Source organism: Eleutherodactylus coqui, chromosome 1 (assembly GCF_035609145.1).
Source record: "Eleutherodactylus coqui strain aEleCoq1 chromosome 1, aEleCoq1.hap1, whole genome shotgun sequence".
Taxonomy (NCBI): domain Eukaryota; kingdom Metazoa; phylum Chordata; class Amphibia; order Anura; family Eleutherodactylidae; genus Eleutherodactylus; species Eleutherodactylus coqui.
The window spans coordinates 278,976,265-278,988,965 of record NC_089837.1 but is presented as its reverse complement, the minus strand read 5'-3'; the positions used below and the strand labels follow the sequence as shown (position 1 = coordinate 278,988,965).

At 42.8% G+C, this 12,701-nt stretch overlaps 1 protein-coding gene across 1 annotated transcript in view; it reads right to left on the bottom strand.

Annotated features, from left to right (window-relative positions):
• Window positions 1-12,701, bottom strand: part of ACACA (acetyl-CoA carboxylase alpha) — an 856,108-nt gene that overhangs the window by 468,696 nt on the left and 374,711 nt on the right. The window contains exon 31 of the mRNA XM_066609221.1: window positions 2,618-2,720. Coding sequence (XP_066465318.1) covers window positions 2,618-2,720 — 103 coding nt within the window. The remainder of the gene's footprint in view (window positions 1-2,617; window positions 2,721-12,701) is intronic.

Genomic DNA, 12,701 nt, shown 5'->3' with positions numbered 1-12,701 from the left:
AAAATGAAGATCAAGCATCATCTATTCTATGTCACATATCAGGCTTCAAGTGTTTTTCTAATTGACAGGCCTAATGCAATTCATGAAACCAGAATTGTTTGCATAGATAGCCACTAGGTTGCAATTAGGCGGCTATGGACATGCTCCTATCTTCACTTGTTTACTTTAAGCGTAAATTTAAACTCCAAAATGAGTTTTTATAATAAGTTGACATGTAGGTATACATGAAGAACAACAGTATTTCTGACCATTATATGGCTTGCCTTTTTTTTTTCCATTTTCCGCTTCTGTAAGCTCAATTTCTAATTGTTTTCCTTAAGCTTAGATCCAGGAGAAGAGATTAGCTTCTATAATGCCATAGCACATAGGCCGCCTGCAGACGGCGGGGTCGAATACCGCTGCGAGAATTCTCGCAGCAGGATGCGTACCCGTGCCCCTGCACAGCCCTGCAGCTGACCCGCTCCTGGCGTCTCCACCCTGCGCTGTGTGCCAGCTGCCGCTCAGCAGGCACATGCGCAGAGAGGAGCCAGCCCATCACCACTGCGATTTCTGTGCGGGCCTCTGTGAGATCCGCACAGAAATAGAACATGTCGCGATTTGTTTTCCACGTGTGTTTTTATGCGGACAAATCGACGACCGTCTGCCTAGGATTGCGTTATCTAATGCAATCTTATGCAGGAGGGCAGGGGCAGGAAATTCTGTGGGAAATCCCGCTGCGGAACTTCCGCTATGCACAGGGGGCCATAGAGAAGAGAAAATCCTGCTTCCCTTTTTCTGCAGCACACCCTTAGGGTGCTTTCAGATGAGCGTGTGCGTACATATGTCAGCACAAAACCACGCATCTATTAGAACCATTGGTTCCCTATGGTGTGTTCACATGTCCGTGTTTTACAGGCATGCAAACGCACGTACTTGCGTGCACCAAAGGTCCATGCTGCGTGTCAGTGTTCACCAGCGGGAGTCCCCTTGTCATTGAACACTGTGACAGAACTGTCACAGTGTTCAGTGACAAGGGGAGTTCCCAGGGGAAGAAAAGAATCCCCTGCCACAGCTGTCACAGCTGTGGGGGAGGATTTCTTCATCTCAGCGGGGCTGAAAAATTCCCCTGCCACAGCTATGATGTTCTCCCATTGCTTTCAATGGGACTGGCGCTTCTGCATCCCCATTAAAAGCAATGGGTTGCCAGCAAGCCCTGCAGGAATTTTCGGGGAAGGGCTTTAAATATAAGCCCTTCCCTGAAAAATCATCCCTAGAATGTGTTAAAAAAAAATATATATATATATACACACCTCTCCGTATTGAGTTTAATGAATGGCCAAGCGCTGCCTGTCATTGGTTGAGTGCTGTCACCAATCACAGACAGCACTCAGCTGTCACTCAATGAATGACTGAGTGCTGCCTGTGATTGGCTGAGCGCTCAGCCAATCAGATACAGCCCTTTCCGCGGGCGCGGATTTTAAATATATATACACACACACACAGACACAATTTATTCATTTTTTTACACAAACCAGGGATGCTTTTTAGGGAAGGGCCTATATTTCAAGCCCTTCCTTGAAAATCCCTGCAGGGGTTGCCAGCATCCTATTGCTCTCAGCAGCCGCGGCTCCATTGAAAGCAATGCTGCATTCACGCGTGTTTGTCGACGTACGTGGCTGTGTAGTTTTGTGCACACCTATGTGTGCACACACACACACGCTCGTGTGAATGTACCCTTAAAAGCAGCATGGGGGACCTTATACAGCAGAACTGAGCAGTGTAGCTGAGAATCCAGTACTGAAGTGAGAAAAAGCATTTAATGTGGCTTCCTCCGTATCTCTGTATGTTTCTGTGCTTCTCTTATGGCCCTTTTACATGGGTCAACAGTCGTTTAAATGACTGCATCAGCGCTGACATCACTGCTAAGGTTATTAGCGCTCGTGCAGAGCGTTAACACAGAAAGACTTGGCACTGGATTGCACGCTTTCTGTCCACTCATCACTTAGCGCTTCACCTCCTATGTGAAGCGCTGAGCAGGGAGCATTTACACAGGATGAGAAGCCAGCAATCCAACAATGCTTTTTAAGTGGACTGAAAAATTAGCTTAACAAACAGTGAATGACTAGTGAGCAATTTGTTTCGCATTCATACTGAATGATTATTGCTCAAATTCGCTTGTTTGAATTTTGAGCAATAATCGCAACATGTAGATGGGCCTTTAATTTTCATCATCAGCTCCTTTCTCTCTCCATAGACTTCTATGGGAAGCAACTATAACCTGATATCTGATATACAGACATCTATGTACAGATTTTATCAGTAAATTTAGAGAGTGTGAGAGTGCAGGACACAGGGCGAGGATAAGAAGGTCTGAAAAGTGGAGAAAAATGCCCCTTTCTGTAATAAAATTTATTAAAAAGTTTATTTTCTTTGCTTGTACTATTTATTTATAAGAAAAAAAATTGTTAAGCTACTCCATAGTAAATAGATTAGATCAAACTTTGTAAAAACATTAAAAAAATCATAGAGGTGATATTCTGTTTTGTTAGTCTAATGAAAAAATAACAGCATTCTAATAGTACAGAAAAAAAACAAAAACCCTTTGCACTGTAAAGCAAGATTGTTTCCACATACATACCTTATTGTCATCTTCATCATACAATGAAGGATGACCAGCCTCAGGGAATATAGGACTTTGGGGAGGAGAGTCAGAGAAGCAACTCATGACATCATCAAACATTCTGTTGAAAAAGGAGCATACAATAAGTTCAGTGAAGTACGTTCTGCACAGTCTAACATAAAAAAATCAGCTGTGATTTGCGTGGATTCGATACAATTCCCCTGCAAGGTGCTCTCTATTGACGCAATCCCTAGATCTAGTTGGTAAAGCTTGCTCAACTTCATGTGAAATGTTCAAGGAAGATAACATTTTAAGCTTTAGTGGCTGACATGCAGAAAGCTTGCATTAATCTAATCAGCCTTTATTAGGAAAATAACAGAAAAGCCTATGACGTGAGCAATGAGAGCTGTGTAATCACCTCTCTTCCCAGGGGTCGTGCATCTGCACACATGGAAAGACAGATGCCACACTCATTGATTCAAGAGAAGAAAGTCCCTGCTGGGCCATTTTCAACAGTTATGCCTAATTCTTCCTGACATTTCATTCCTTACTGTGCAAGCAGATTCCAATATTCCCTGCTCCCAAAACAGACACCAGCTCCCACAACCAAACTGCCAGTGGTGAGTCATGCAGAAACAGATAAGAAGAAGAAGAAACATTAGCAGTATCCATTTAGTTTTATTCAGGTGAACAATATGCTAAAATCTACATCCCATTGTACAGTCTTTCTTTCAGTCACAATGCATTGAGAAGTAGTGGAGCAAATATAGGCCGAAACTGTATCAAATTTCGCCACAAAATATTGATTTAAAGTAAGCCAAATGACGAGGTGCTTAAGGAAGGAAAAAGTTTTCTTGCAAAATGCACAAAATCTATCGTAGAATGTGTGCAACTGTGATAACCTTGCACCTGCAGCCAGTTTTGGCCTTCCCGACCAGGCCCCATTTTTCAAATCAGTGAAAATATATGTGCTTTTGGACATAACGATTATCGTTCAAGCGTTCGAAAGTGAAAGGTAATTGGTCTAATTAAGAGGCAGTAATTAAACGACAATTGTTCGCTTTTTGTTTGTCGCTCATTTTATGCAAGCATTAAAACCATCGTTGGCTCATTCAGTTATTGTTCACTTTAAACAGTGCTCAATCAGTCTTTTACATTGGTTTATACAGCGATTGTGAAACCCTGAACAAGACTGAACAAAAGTGAGCAATGCCAGGCTGCATGAGAGCGAACGCGTTAGCTGTGACGTCACTCGCTCGTTCAAACGAGAATCGCCTTGTCTAAAACTAATAACTTTGGAATACGCTTACTTATACAAGAAATTCTGAGACAGTTTTTTCGTGACACATTATAATTTATTAATGGTGAATCTTGGTAGCTACCTTTTGCATTTATTTATGTTTAAAGAAATCCTAAAAATTCACAAAAAAATTTGAAAAATTAGAAATTTTTGGACTTTGAATTCTTCTGTTAGTAAGGCTACATTCACACGGGTGAGCAAAAGATGGAACATGCTGCAATTTTTATCCCCATGGCATCGCTTTAAGGGGAAAAAAAAATCACTCATAAGTCTATTTAAAAGAATGGAGTTCATATTCGTGCAAGTTTTGTGCATTGCACAAAACTTGGGCGAGATTCTTGTCTGTGTGAATGTAGTCTCAGGGCGGATTCAGACGATCGTATATCGGCTGGGTTTTCACATTCAGCCGTTATACGGCGTCCCTCTCTGCAGGGGGAGGAAGCTGGAGGAGCCGGGAGCAGTGCACTGAGCTCCCGCCTCCTCTCCACCCCCTCTCCGCCCCTCGCCACTATTTGCAATGGGAGAGGGCGGGGCGGCTCTGCCCCTCCCATCGCAAATAGTGGCGAGGGGCGGAGAGGGGGTGGAGAGGAGGCAGAGAGGGGGCGGGAGCTCAGAGCACTGCTCCCGCCTCTTCCAGGTTCCTCCCCCTGCCGAGAGGGTCGCCGTATATCGGCTGGGCGTGAAAACCCAGCCGATATACGATCGTCTGAATCCGCCCTTAGGTAGATAATCATGCTATGCAAAATAGCTAATAAATAACATTTACCATATGTGTGCTGTATATTGGTACCATTTTGAAAGCACCCTTTTCTTTATTTTTGGTGTTAGAAAGCAGGAAAGTATAGGGACAATTTTTCTAATTGTCTAATTTAAAAAAGTGCACCCCTTAAAGTTTTCAAAACAGCATTTACAAATTCTGTTAAGTGTTTAACCCCTTCCCACTCTAGGGCGTAAGTTTACGTCCTGGCAGCGGGGTACTTCCCGCAACAGGGCGTAAACAACCGTCCTGGGGATAGCGCGAGATCACTTATGATCTCGCGCTATCCCGCAGCGGGAGCCGGCTGTCAGTCATACCCGGCCTCCTGCTGCAGCAGCGGGGGGTGTATCGCAGATGCGACCCCCGCTGTTAACCCCTTCCCTGCCGCGATCTATGTGGATCGCGACATGGGAAGGGTTCACAGAGGGAGCGCACTCCCTCTGTGAAGTTGCCGGGCGCTCGCGATATAATCGCAGAGAGCCCGGCCAGTTGCCATGGCAACAGGATGCTAGACACTGGCGTCCTGTAGTGCCATGCCTTATTACAGCGATCATCAGTGCTGTGCTACAAGTCCTCAGAGGAACTCAAATTGTGTAAACAAAGATTTAAAAAATGAATAAAAAATAAAAATGTAAAAAAGGAAAAAAACATTTTTTATGCTTTTTCTCAAATTAGCGTAAAAAAAAAACAAAAAAACATATATTTGGTATTGTCGCGTCCGTAACGACGCATACAATAAGTTACACATGCTTTGGACTGTGCACGGAAAAAAGCGTTTAAAAAAACCCTAAAAAACTAAGGCAAAATGCTAATTTTTTAGCATTTTGCCTCCCTAAAAACGCAATAAAAGTGATCGAAAAAGCCGTATGTACCCCAAAATGGTACCAATAAAAACTACAGCTCGTCTCGCAAAAAATAAGCCCTCATAGAGCTCTGTACATAAAAAAATTAAATTAAAAAGTTACAGGACTTTGAATGCAGCGATTTAGAAAAAAAAAAGATTTCCAAAAAAAGGGTTTTTATTGCAGAAAAGTGGAAAAAAACCCAAAAATGTAAGAATTTTGGTATCGTTGTAACCGTAGCGGCCCGCAGAAAAAATAGATTGTGTCACTTATGCTGCATGATTAACGCTGTAAAAAAAAAAAAAAATCTATGGCAGAAATGATGCGTTTTCTCTCCCTGCTATCATAAAAAAATAATTAAACTTTTACAATATAGTCAATGTACTCAAAAGTGGCACCGTTAAAAACTACAGTTCGCCACGCGAAAAAACAAGCCCTTACACGGCCGCATCGACGGACAAATGTGGAGAAGAAAATCCGCCAAAAATCGTTGCGTCCTTAAGCCCAAAATAGGCCATGTCCTTATGGGGTTAAGCATTGCACAAGAACCAAAACAAAGTAAGGCCTCGGTCAGACGAGTGTATTTATGCGCACACAAAACCGCGCGTCTATTAGAACCATTGGTTTCCTATGATGTGTTCACATGTCCGAGTTTTACAGGCATGCAACCGCGCACGCCTGCAAAAGATAGGTCATGGGTGCACAATAGGTCTGTGCTGTGCATCAATATTCCCCGCAGGGAGTCGCCTCATCACTGTGACAGCACTGTCACAGTGTTAAGTAATGGTGGCACTCCCCGCGTGGAGTAAAGAATCCCCTGCCAAGATTGCGATGTTCTTCCATTGCTTTCAATGTGGCCATCACAGCTGCCGGGACAGCCCCATTGAAAGCAATGGGCTCCCGGCAACCCCTGCAGTGATTTTCAGGGAAGGGCTTTAAACATAAGCCCTTCCTTTAAAATCATTCCTGGCTTGTGTAAAAAATTTAAAATATATATATACTCACCTCTGTCGCTGTCGGGGCTCAGGTGCGTCTAGCAGCTTGGGTACCCAGCACTGTAGTGAAGTTCTTTCAGCAAGCAGGGATTTAAAATCCCCGCCTGCTGAAAGAACTGTATCTGATTGGCTGAGCGCCCAGCCAATCACAGGCAGTGCTAATCATCCCTGGCTTGTGTAAAAAATAAAAAATATATATATACTCACCTCTCTGCTGCTGTCGGTGCTCTGGCACGTCTTCTCTTCTTAGTCCCCGGCACTGTACTGAATCTCTTTTCCCCGAAAATCACTGCAGGGGTTGCCGGCAGCCCATTGCTTTCAATGGGCCTGCCATCAGCAGCAGCGGCCCCATTGGAAGCAATTGGCACGGAGCTTTGTTCACTCGTGTGAATGAGGCCTAAAGGATAAATTTGAACATTGTATTTTTTTTGCAGATTTACAATTTTAATAATTTTTTTTCGTAACACAACAGTAGTTAGCTGATAAACAAAACGATTACCCTGAATGTGCAGTTTTTAGAAAATCCCACATGTGGCACTATTGTGTAACATGATTAAAACATAAGCTATGAATTAACCCCTTAAGGACGTGGCCCTTTTTTTCCCCTCCGATTTTCATTTTTTCCTCTACCCTTTTAAAAAATCGTAACTCCTTTATTCATTTATCGACGTAGCTGTATGAGGGCTTGTTTTTTATGGGACGAGTTGTATTTTTCAATGGTACTATTTAATGTACCATATAAGGTACTGCAAAACTTTTTTAAAAAGTGGAGTAAAATAGAAAAAAAAACATTCCACCATCTTTCGGTGCATCTGCTTTCTACAGTGCACAAACTGCAACAAAAATGACATAACTTTATTCTATGGGTCAGTACGATTACTAGGATACCAAACTTACATAGTTTTTTTTTGTTTTCAAAGACATTTACTTTTTTTAAATTATTTTCTGCCGCCATCTTCTGCATGCAATAACTTTTTACTTTTTCTTTCGACAAGTTATCCTTATCTTGTGGATAGGGCATAATTTGCTAAGATGGGAGCACCTGCCGATAATAATTTTCAATCACAAAATATCAGCGCTAAATACGAGAGTAATGAAAAAAGTTGGTGACTTCACCTTCCTTTGTTTAAAAAAAAGCAAACATCTGTATGTTTTTTTAGGTATCTTAACAATTTTTGAGGTGTAATCCATATCAATCTATGATTAATTCTATAGTGGACATTTAGGTAAATTGTACCTTTTACTTTTTAGTGTCTCTTTATGTAATTTCTGTAAGTTACTGTCAAGCAAATGAGCCTAAGGTTGTGGTTTATGTCTGAATAAGTTTAAAACTACAGTTGCAGCATTGGGGTGTCGCCTGTCGATGGACTGAGGATGCACACCAATTCCCTTTTGTTCACCATCACTGCGCTTCACTCTGTGTTTGCATGTGTGGAAATCGAGGCAACGCAAGCCTGCCCAGTCCTTGGCACCCCAGGCTCAGTCTCGCAGGAGTGTTCAGCACTGAGTCTCCAGATGGCTCAGCAGCAGCAGATAAAGTTAAGATTGCAGACTGACAGGTTCATGCAATATGTGCTTGTCTTGTCTGCTCTGTAAGGTCCTCTCCACACACTGCTGAGACCCTGTCACTGTATCTTTCTGCCACTTTACAGCCTCTAGGAGCAGTCCAGGGTGAGCAGATGCCTCCGAAGACACTAGGGCAGGGCTCCCCAACTCCAGTCCTCAGGGACCACCAACAGGTCATGTTTTCAGGATCTCCTATAGTAGGAACACCTGTGGCAATATCTGAGGCACTGACAATAATTACATCACCTGTGCAACACTGAGGAAATCCTGAAAACATGACCTGTTGGCGGTCCCTGAGGACTGGAGTTGGGGAACACTGCACTAGGGAAGCTGGCAAGGAATATCCTAAGCCCTCCTTTGTCTTCACATGGGACTCAGGTCAGTGTTGATAGAGATGCCTCCTGACCTTATAACTCCTCTTCCTCCTTCTCCTCACTTATGCAGCAGTTCTCAGAAGACAGCTTCTCCCCCTGTGATCATACAAGCTCTGCAGCTTTGGGGGATATTAGAGCGCATCTAATCTAAGGGTTCTCCCTATTAGGGAGGGATATGTACAGTATATGCATCTAGGTTGGAATCGGATCTGAGATAGCTGCACTGCAAACTAGCCAGCAACAGCTCTTGGGCCAAAACTTTGGGTTGGATTCAACTGCCTCTACTATAACTGCTTGAACTGATGCTCATGACACATGCCTGGAATCTTATTTTTGATAGATTAGGAGGCTGTTCGATATGTTCGATGAAGCTGAACATAGGGGTCCAAGAAATAACGTGGGACACGGAGGCCTGCAAAAATCTGTCAAATCACAATGCAGACAGTGCTTAATGCAGTTCCAGGGGTGTCATGGGAGGGCTACCTTTGAATTAGACCGCACACAGAGAGCCCTGGGCCCATGTTTAACAGATGACATACCCCGTGATGTACTTTGTCAGCTTCACTACTATTAACTTAAGGAAGTCATCCTTGTCAGGTTTACAGAGGAAGCACAAACTTCCTACCAAGGGACTTCTTTACAAATCCTCCCCGATCTCTGAAGGCTCATCTTGCAGAAGAAAACACGTCAACCAGTCCTTGACGTCCTGGGTTTCCCATGTTTTGCAGGGGACATTCCAGCCTTCACATCAGCCCTGGGACTGCCTTTGGTACAGATTCCAGTGTTCCTCTACTCCTCACATGCCACTGGACGACCCTGGTGAGGAGACCTCGTGAACCAAGGGGGAACTCCTCCTCATTCTCTTCATCTGCGGTGCAGCCTCTGGCTATTCCTCCTTCAGCATGAGGATTGGCACAATACAAGGCTGCCCTTTATCCCCTTTACTTTTTGTACTGGTTATGGAGCACTTGGCAATCACCCTTCAGAACAGCTCAAGTGTTCCCAGTTTGCATGTCAGCACTTGTCACTTTAAGTCTTCCGTTTCTGTGGATAACTTATGATTATACGTATTCCAACTGTGTATTTCATTCCGCACGATCCTCTATGAATTTCAGAGATTTGGCAACTAAAGCAACTTCAAGGTCAATTTAACTAAAACAGAAGCCCTAAATATTTCACTCCCTGCTATGGAGGTGGCCCACCATAAGTAACAATTTCTCTTTAAATGGAGATCCTCATCTATTAATTAGGCTATTCCCATTCCCTTGGACGTATTCCCTCTACTCCTTAAATTATTTGCCCCTACTTGAAAGAACTGCAGTGGAGTTGGAAAAACTAGGCCCATCTTACTTCGGACATATAAACATCCTTAAAATGGATGCCCTGCCTCATTTCCTAGGTCTTCCAAGCATCACCCATTAGGCTTCTTGCTTGTTCCTTTAAGGGGTTAAAAATAGCTTCCTATAGTTTCTTGTGGGGGTAATCGTCACAGTAGGTTAGTATTAATATGCTTTCTCATCACAAATCTGCAGGTCTTCCTGCCCCTAAACTCAGCCACACAGCAGCAGCGATATTACTCCATCTTGCTGATTGGAATTTTGCTGGTAGGGCCAAACAGTAAGTAAGATTAAAACTAGACTTAATTCACCCCCCAATATGATCTTTACCTTGATTTTCCGCTCAAGATAAACCTAATAAGACTGAACACTCATTCTTTTCTTCCTGTTTTTTGGACATGGACACATGACAGATTTCCAGGGGCACTCTGTCTAAACAAAATGGGCCTGTAACCACTCTTTTCAATAATTATGTCTTTCCTCCTGGTCAGGATGTTGAGGGTTTTCCATGCTGGAAGGCCGCAGAGGATATTAGAATGTGCCAAGTTGTCTAGGGTTCTTCCGTTGCTTCTCTATCAGACCTCAGAAGCATGTTGCCTGATATTCTGTTGTCATAATTCTCCTATCTACTGCTCTCCTCTTTCTACAAGACTAATAGACCCACTGCCAACTTTTCTGTCCCTTCAACTTTGTTGGAGTTGATCTTTGAATCCTCTTCCCCTTCAGCTTGGAGCCTCTCACAACTGTATTTACTATTGAATTCCGTTAATTAGTGTGACCCTCGTTTTGTGAGCATGTGGGAGTGGGAACTTACTAGAAATCATGCTTACTAAGCAGGGTCAGCATTTTTGTTTCTGTAACGGAACGTAGCTGTGGCCATGAGTTTGCTTTCTACCTTTCGACAGACTAAGTTGGTGTTGTTTTTGTCACGAGGATTAAGAAATTAATACATAGTCATCTGTGCTAGCATAGTATAAAGCTTGTAGCTTCTCGAAGCTAAGACAGAAGCTGTTCATGACAGGTGCGTGGATGCCCTACCTGTCAGTCCAATTCCTAGAAAAGGTTTTTTTTCTCTTGGCGCCATTGCAAACAGGCTTCCTGGCTGTCGTTATACAAGTCAGATGATGCTGCCTCCCAGTGATGTGATGGAAGTTACAATCTTTATCCATTGTATTTAGATAATGATATGATGCAAGTTGCACATAAATAGTGATGTGATGTAAGTTCCACCTTTATCCGTTGTAGTACATAGATAGTGATGTGATGTAGTTGCCATCTTTATCCGACAATTATTCATCACTATACTTGATTATCATTTAATTTGAATAAACTATTTTTTTTAAACCTGTCATATAACCATCCCTTTTCTTTAAAGCCATACCCAAACCCAAGTCTTGCTCCTTGCCTCAAAACAAGATCAGGGAAAGAATTATGAATTACTGAGCAGGTGGTATTGATGCCCAACTTTGCTTCGTTAGCCATTTCTCTTTCTGCCTCAGTTTGTTGGAGTGTGGATTGGGTGAGGGAAGTATGCTGAATGTATGGTGGGACTGCTCTTTGTACAGCCCTTTTGGACTCAAGTCTTCTCTACAAATACAAAATTTAGTGGTTGCATAGTGACAGCAGGCCAACTGATCACACTAATTTCTATGTTACCTGGCTCTTTAGCTGTCATTAATAAAAGGCCTTCATCCCCATTTCATCACGGAATTACGTGCTGTCATACCACAACACGGCAAATCTTCTCATATCTCTTCACTTGTAGAATCGGTTCAGGAAGTGAATCGCCTGATGAGAATGGAGGAACTGGTAGTAAAGAAATCAGCTAAACCTTGTAAATGTTACACTGTATGGTAGGCCTGGCTTGATTTTAGACTTTTGGTCCCCAATTACTTAGAGGGGCTTTCATCGCCTGTTGTATTCAATTCATGCACCTCTAGTACAGAAGGGCCTGTCTTCCTCCCACCTCCCCTTTTTTTTGCGTTGTTTTCATAAACCCTCCCCCCCCATCTCTTCAGGTTTGTTCCCTTCCTGCGCATCTCACTGTGTCATGTGTCTGCTTGTTATTATTTTAAGTTCTTGTCCCTTCCTCGTTTATGTTATTGCCTTCAGGACTGATTTTGGCTGTTTATAGCACTTTATTAGTATCTGTTTTTTGGAAGCGGATGTTATTGATATCAAACAATTCTTAGTGGTTGCCTAGTGTGCAATGTTCTGTTCCTATGTCTATGGCATATAATGCCTTACATGAAACAGTGGTTTTTGCACATCACTTACAGGGTGTAAGTGACCTTCTTTGTATCTTTCCTTCTATTATTTTTTTCATTTTTTGAATTGTTTATACTTTTGAAAACTTGATTAAGCATATAAATTAGGGCTACAGTGAGGGCTCTGACCAATCACATTCAGCATATTATGTTCACTTACAGTCTATGTCTGCATCTGGTTGGATATGTAACAATACAAGTCCAAAGGGGAAAAAAACACATCAATAGGCACCAGCAACATAAGCAAAAAGCGATAGAAGAAATGTTGAGGAAAAAAGGTAAAACATTGTAAGGCAAGTTGTTCTGACATGATGGCTAGCAGTATGGCTCCATTAAGTATGCGCATCAACAATTTCAATAAAATTTTTTAGCTCAACAAGAGAAAGGGCGCTATTACACAAGTGCCATGAGGGGCGGATTGGCCATATATTCAACTGGGAATCCTCCAGATGGGCCAACCACCTTGGAGAGTATACGCTGGGCTGGCCACTGCAATCAGGCGTGCCATTGTCACTGACATGCCAGCCCTGTGTGTAATGAAATACAGTTGCCCAGCCGCCCAACAGACCGCATCATTGTGTTAAAGCTGCGGGAGAGACAAAAGAACACCATGCAGAGGCACAGCAATTGGCAACACACATAGTATAAATATGCTATATCTCTG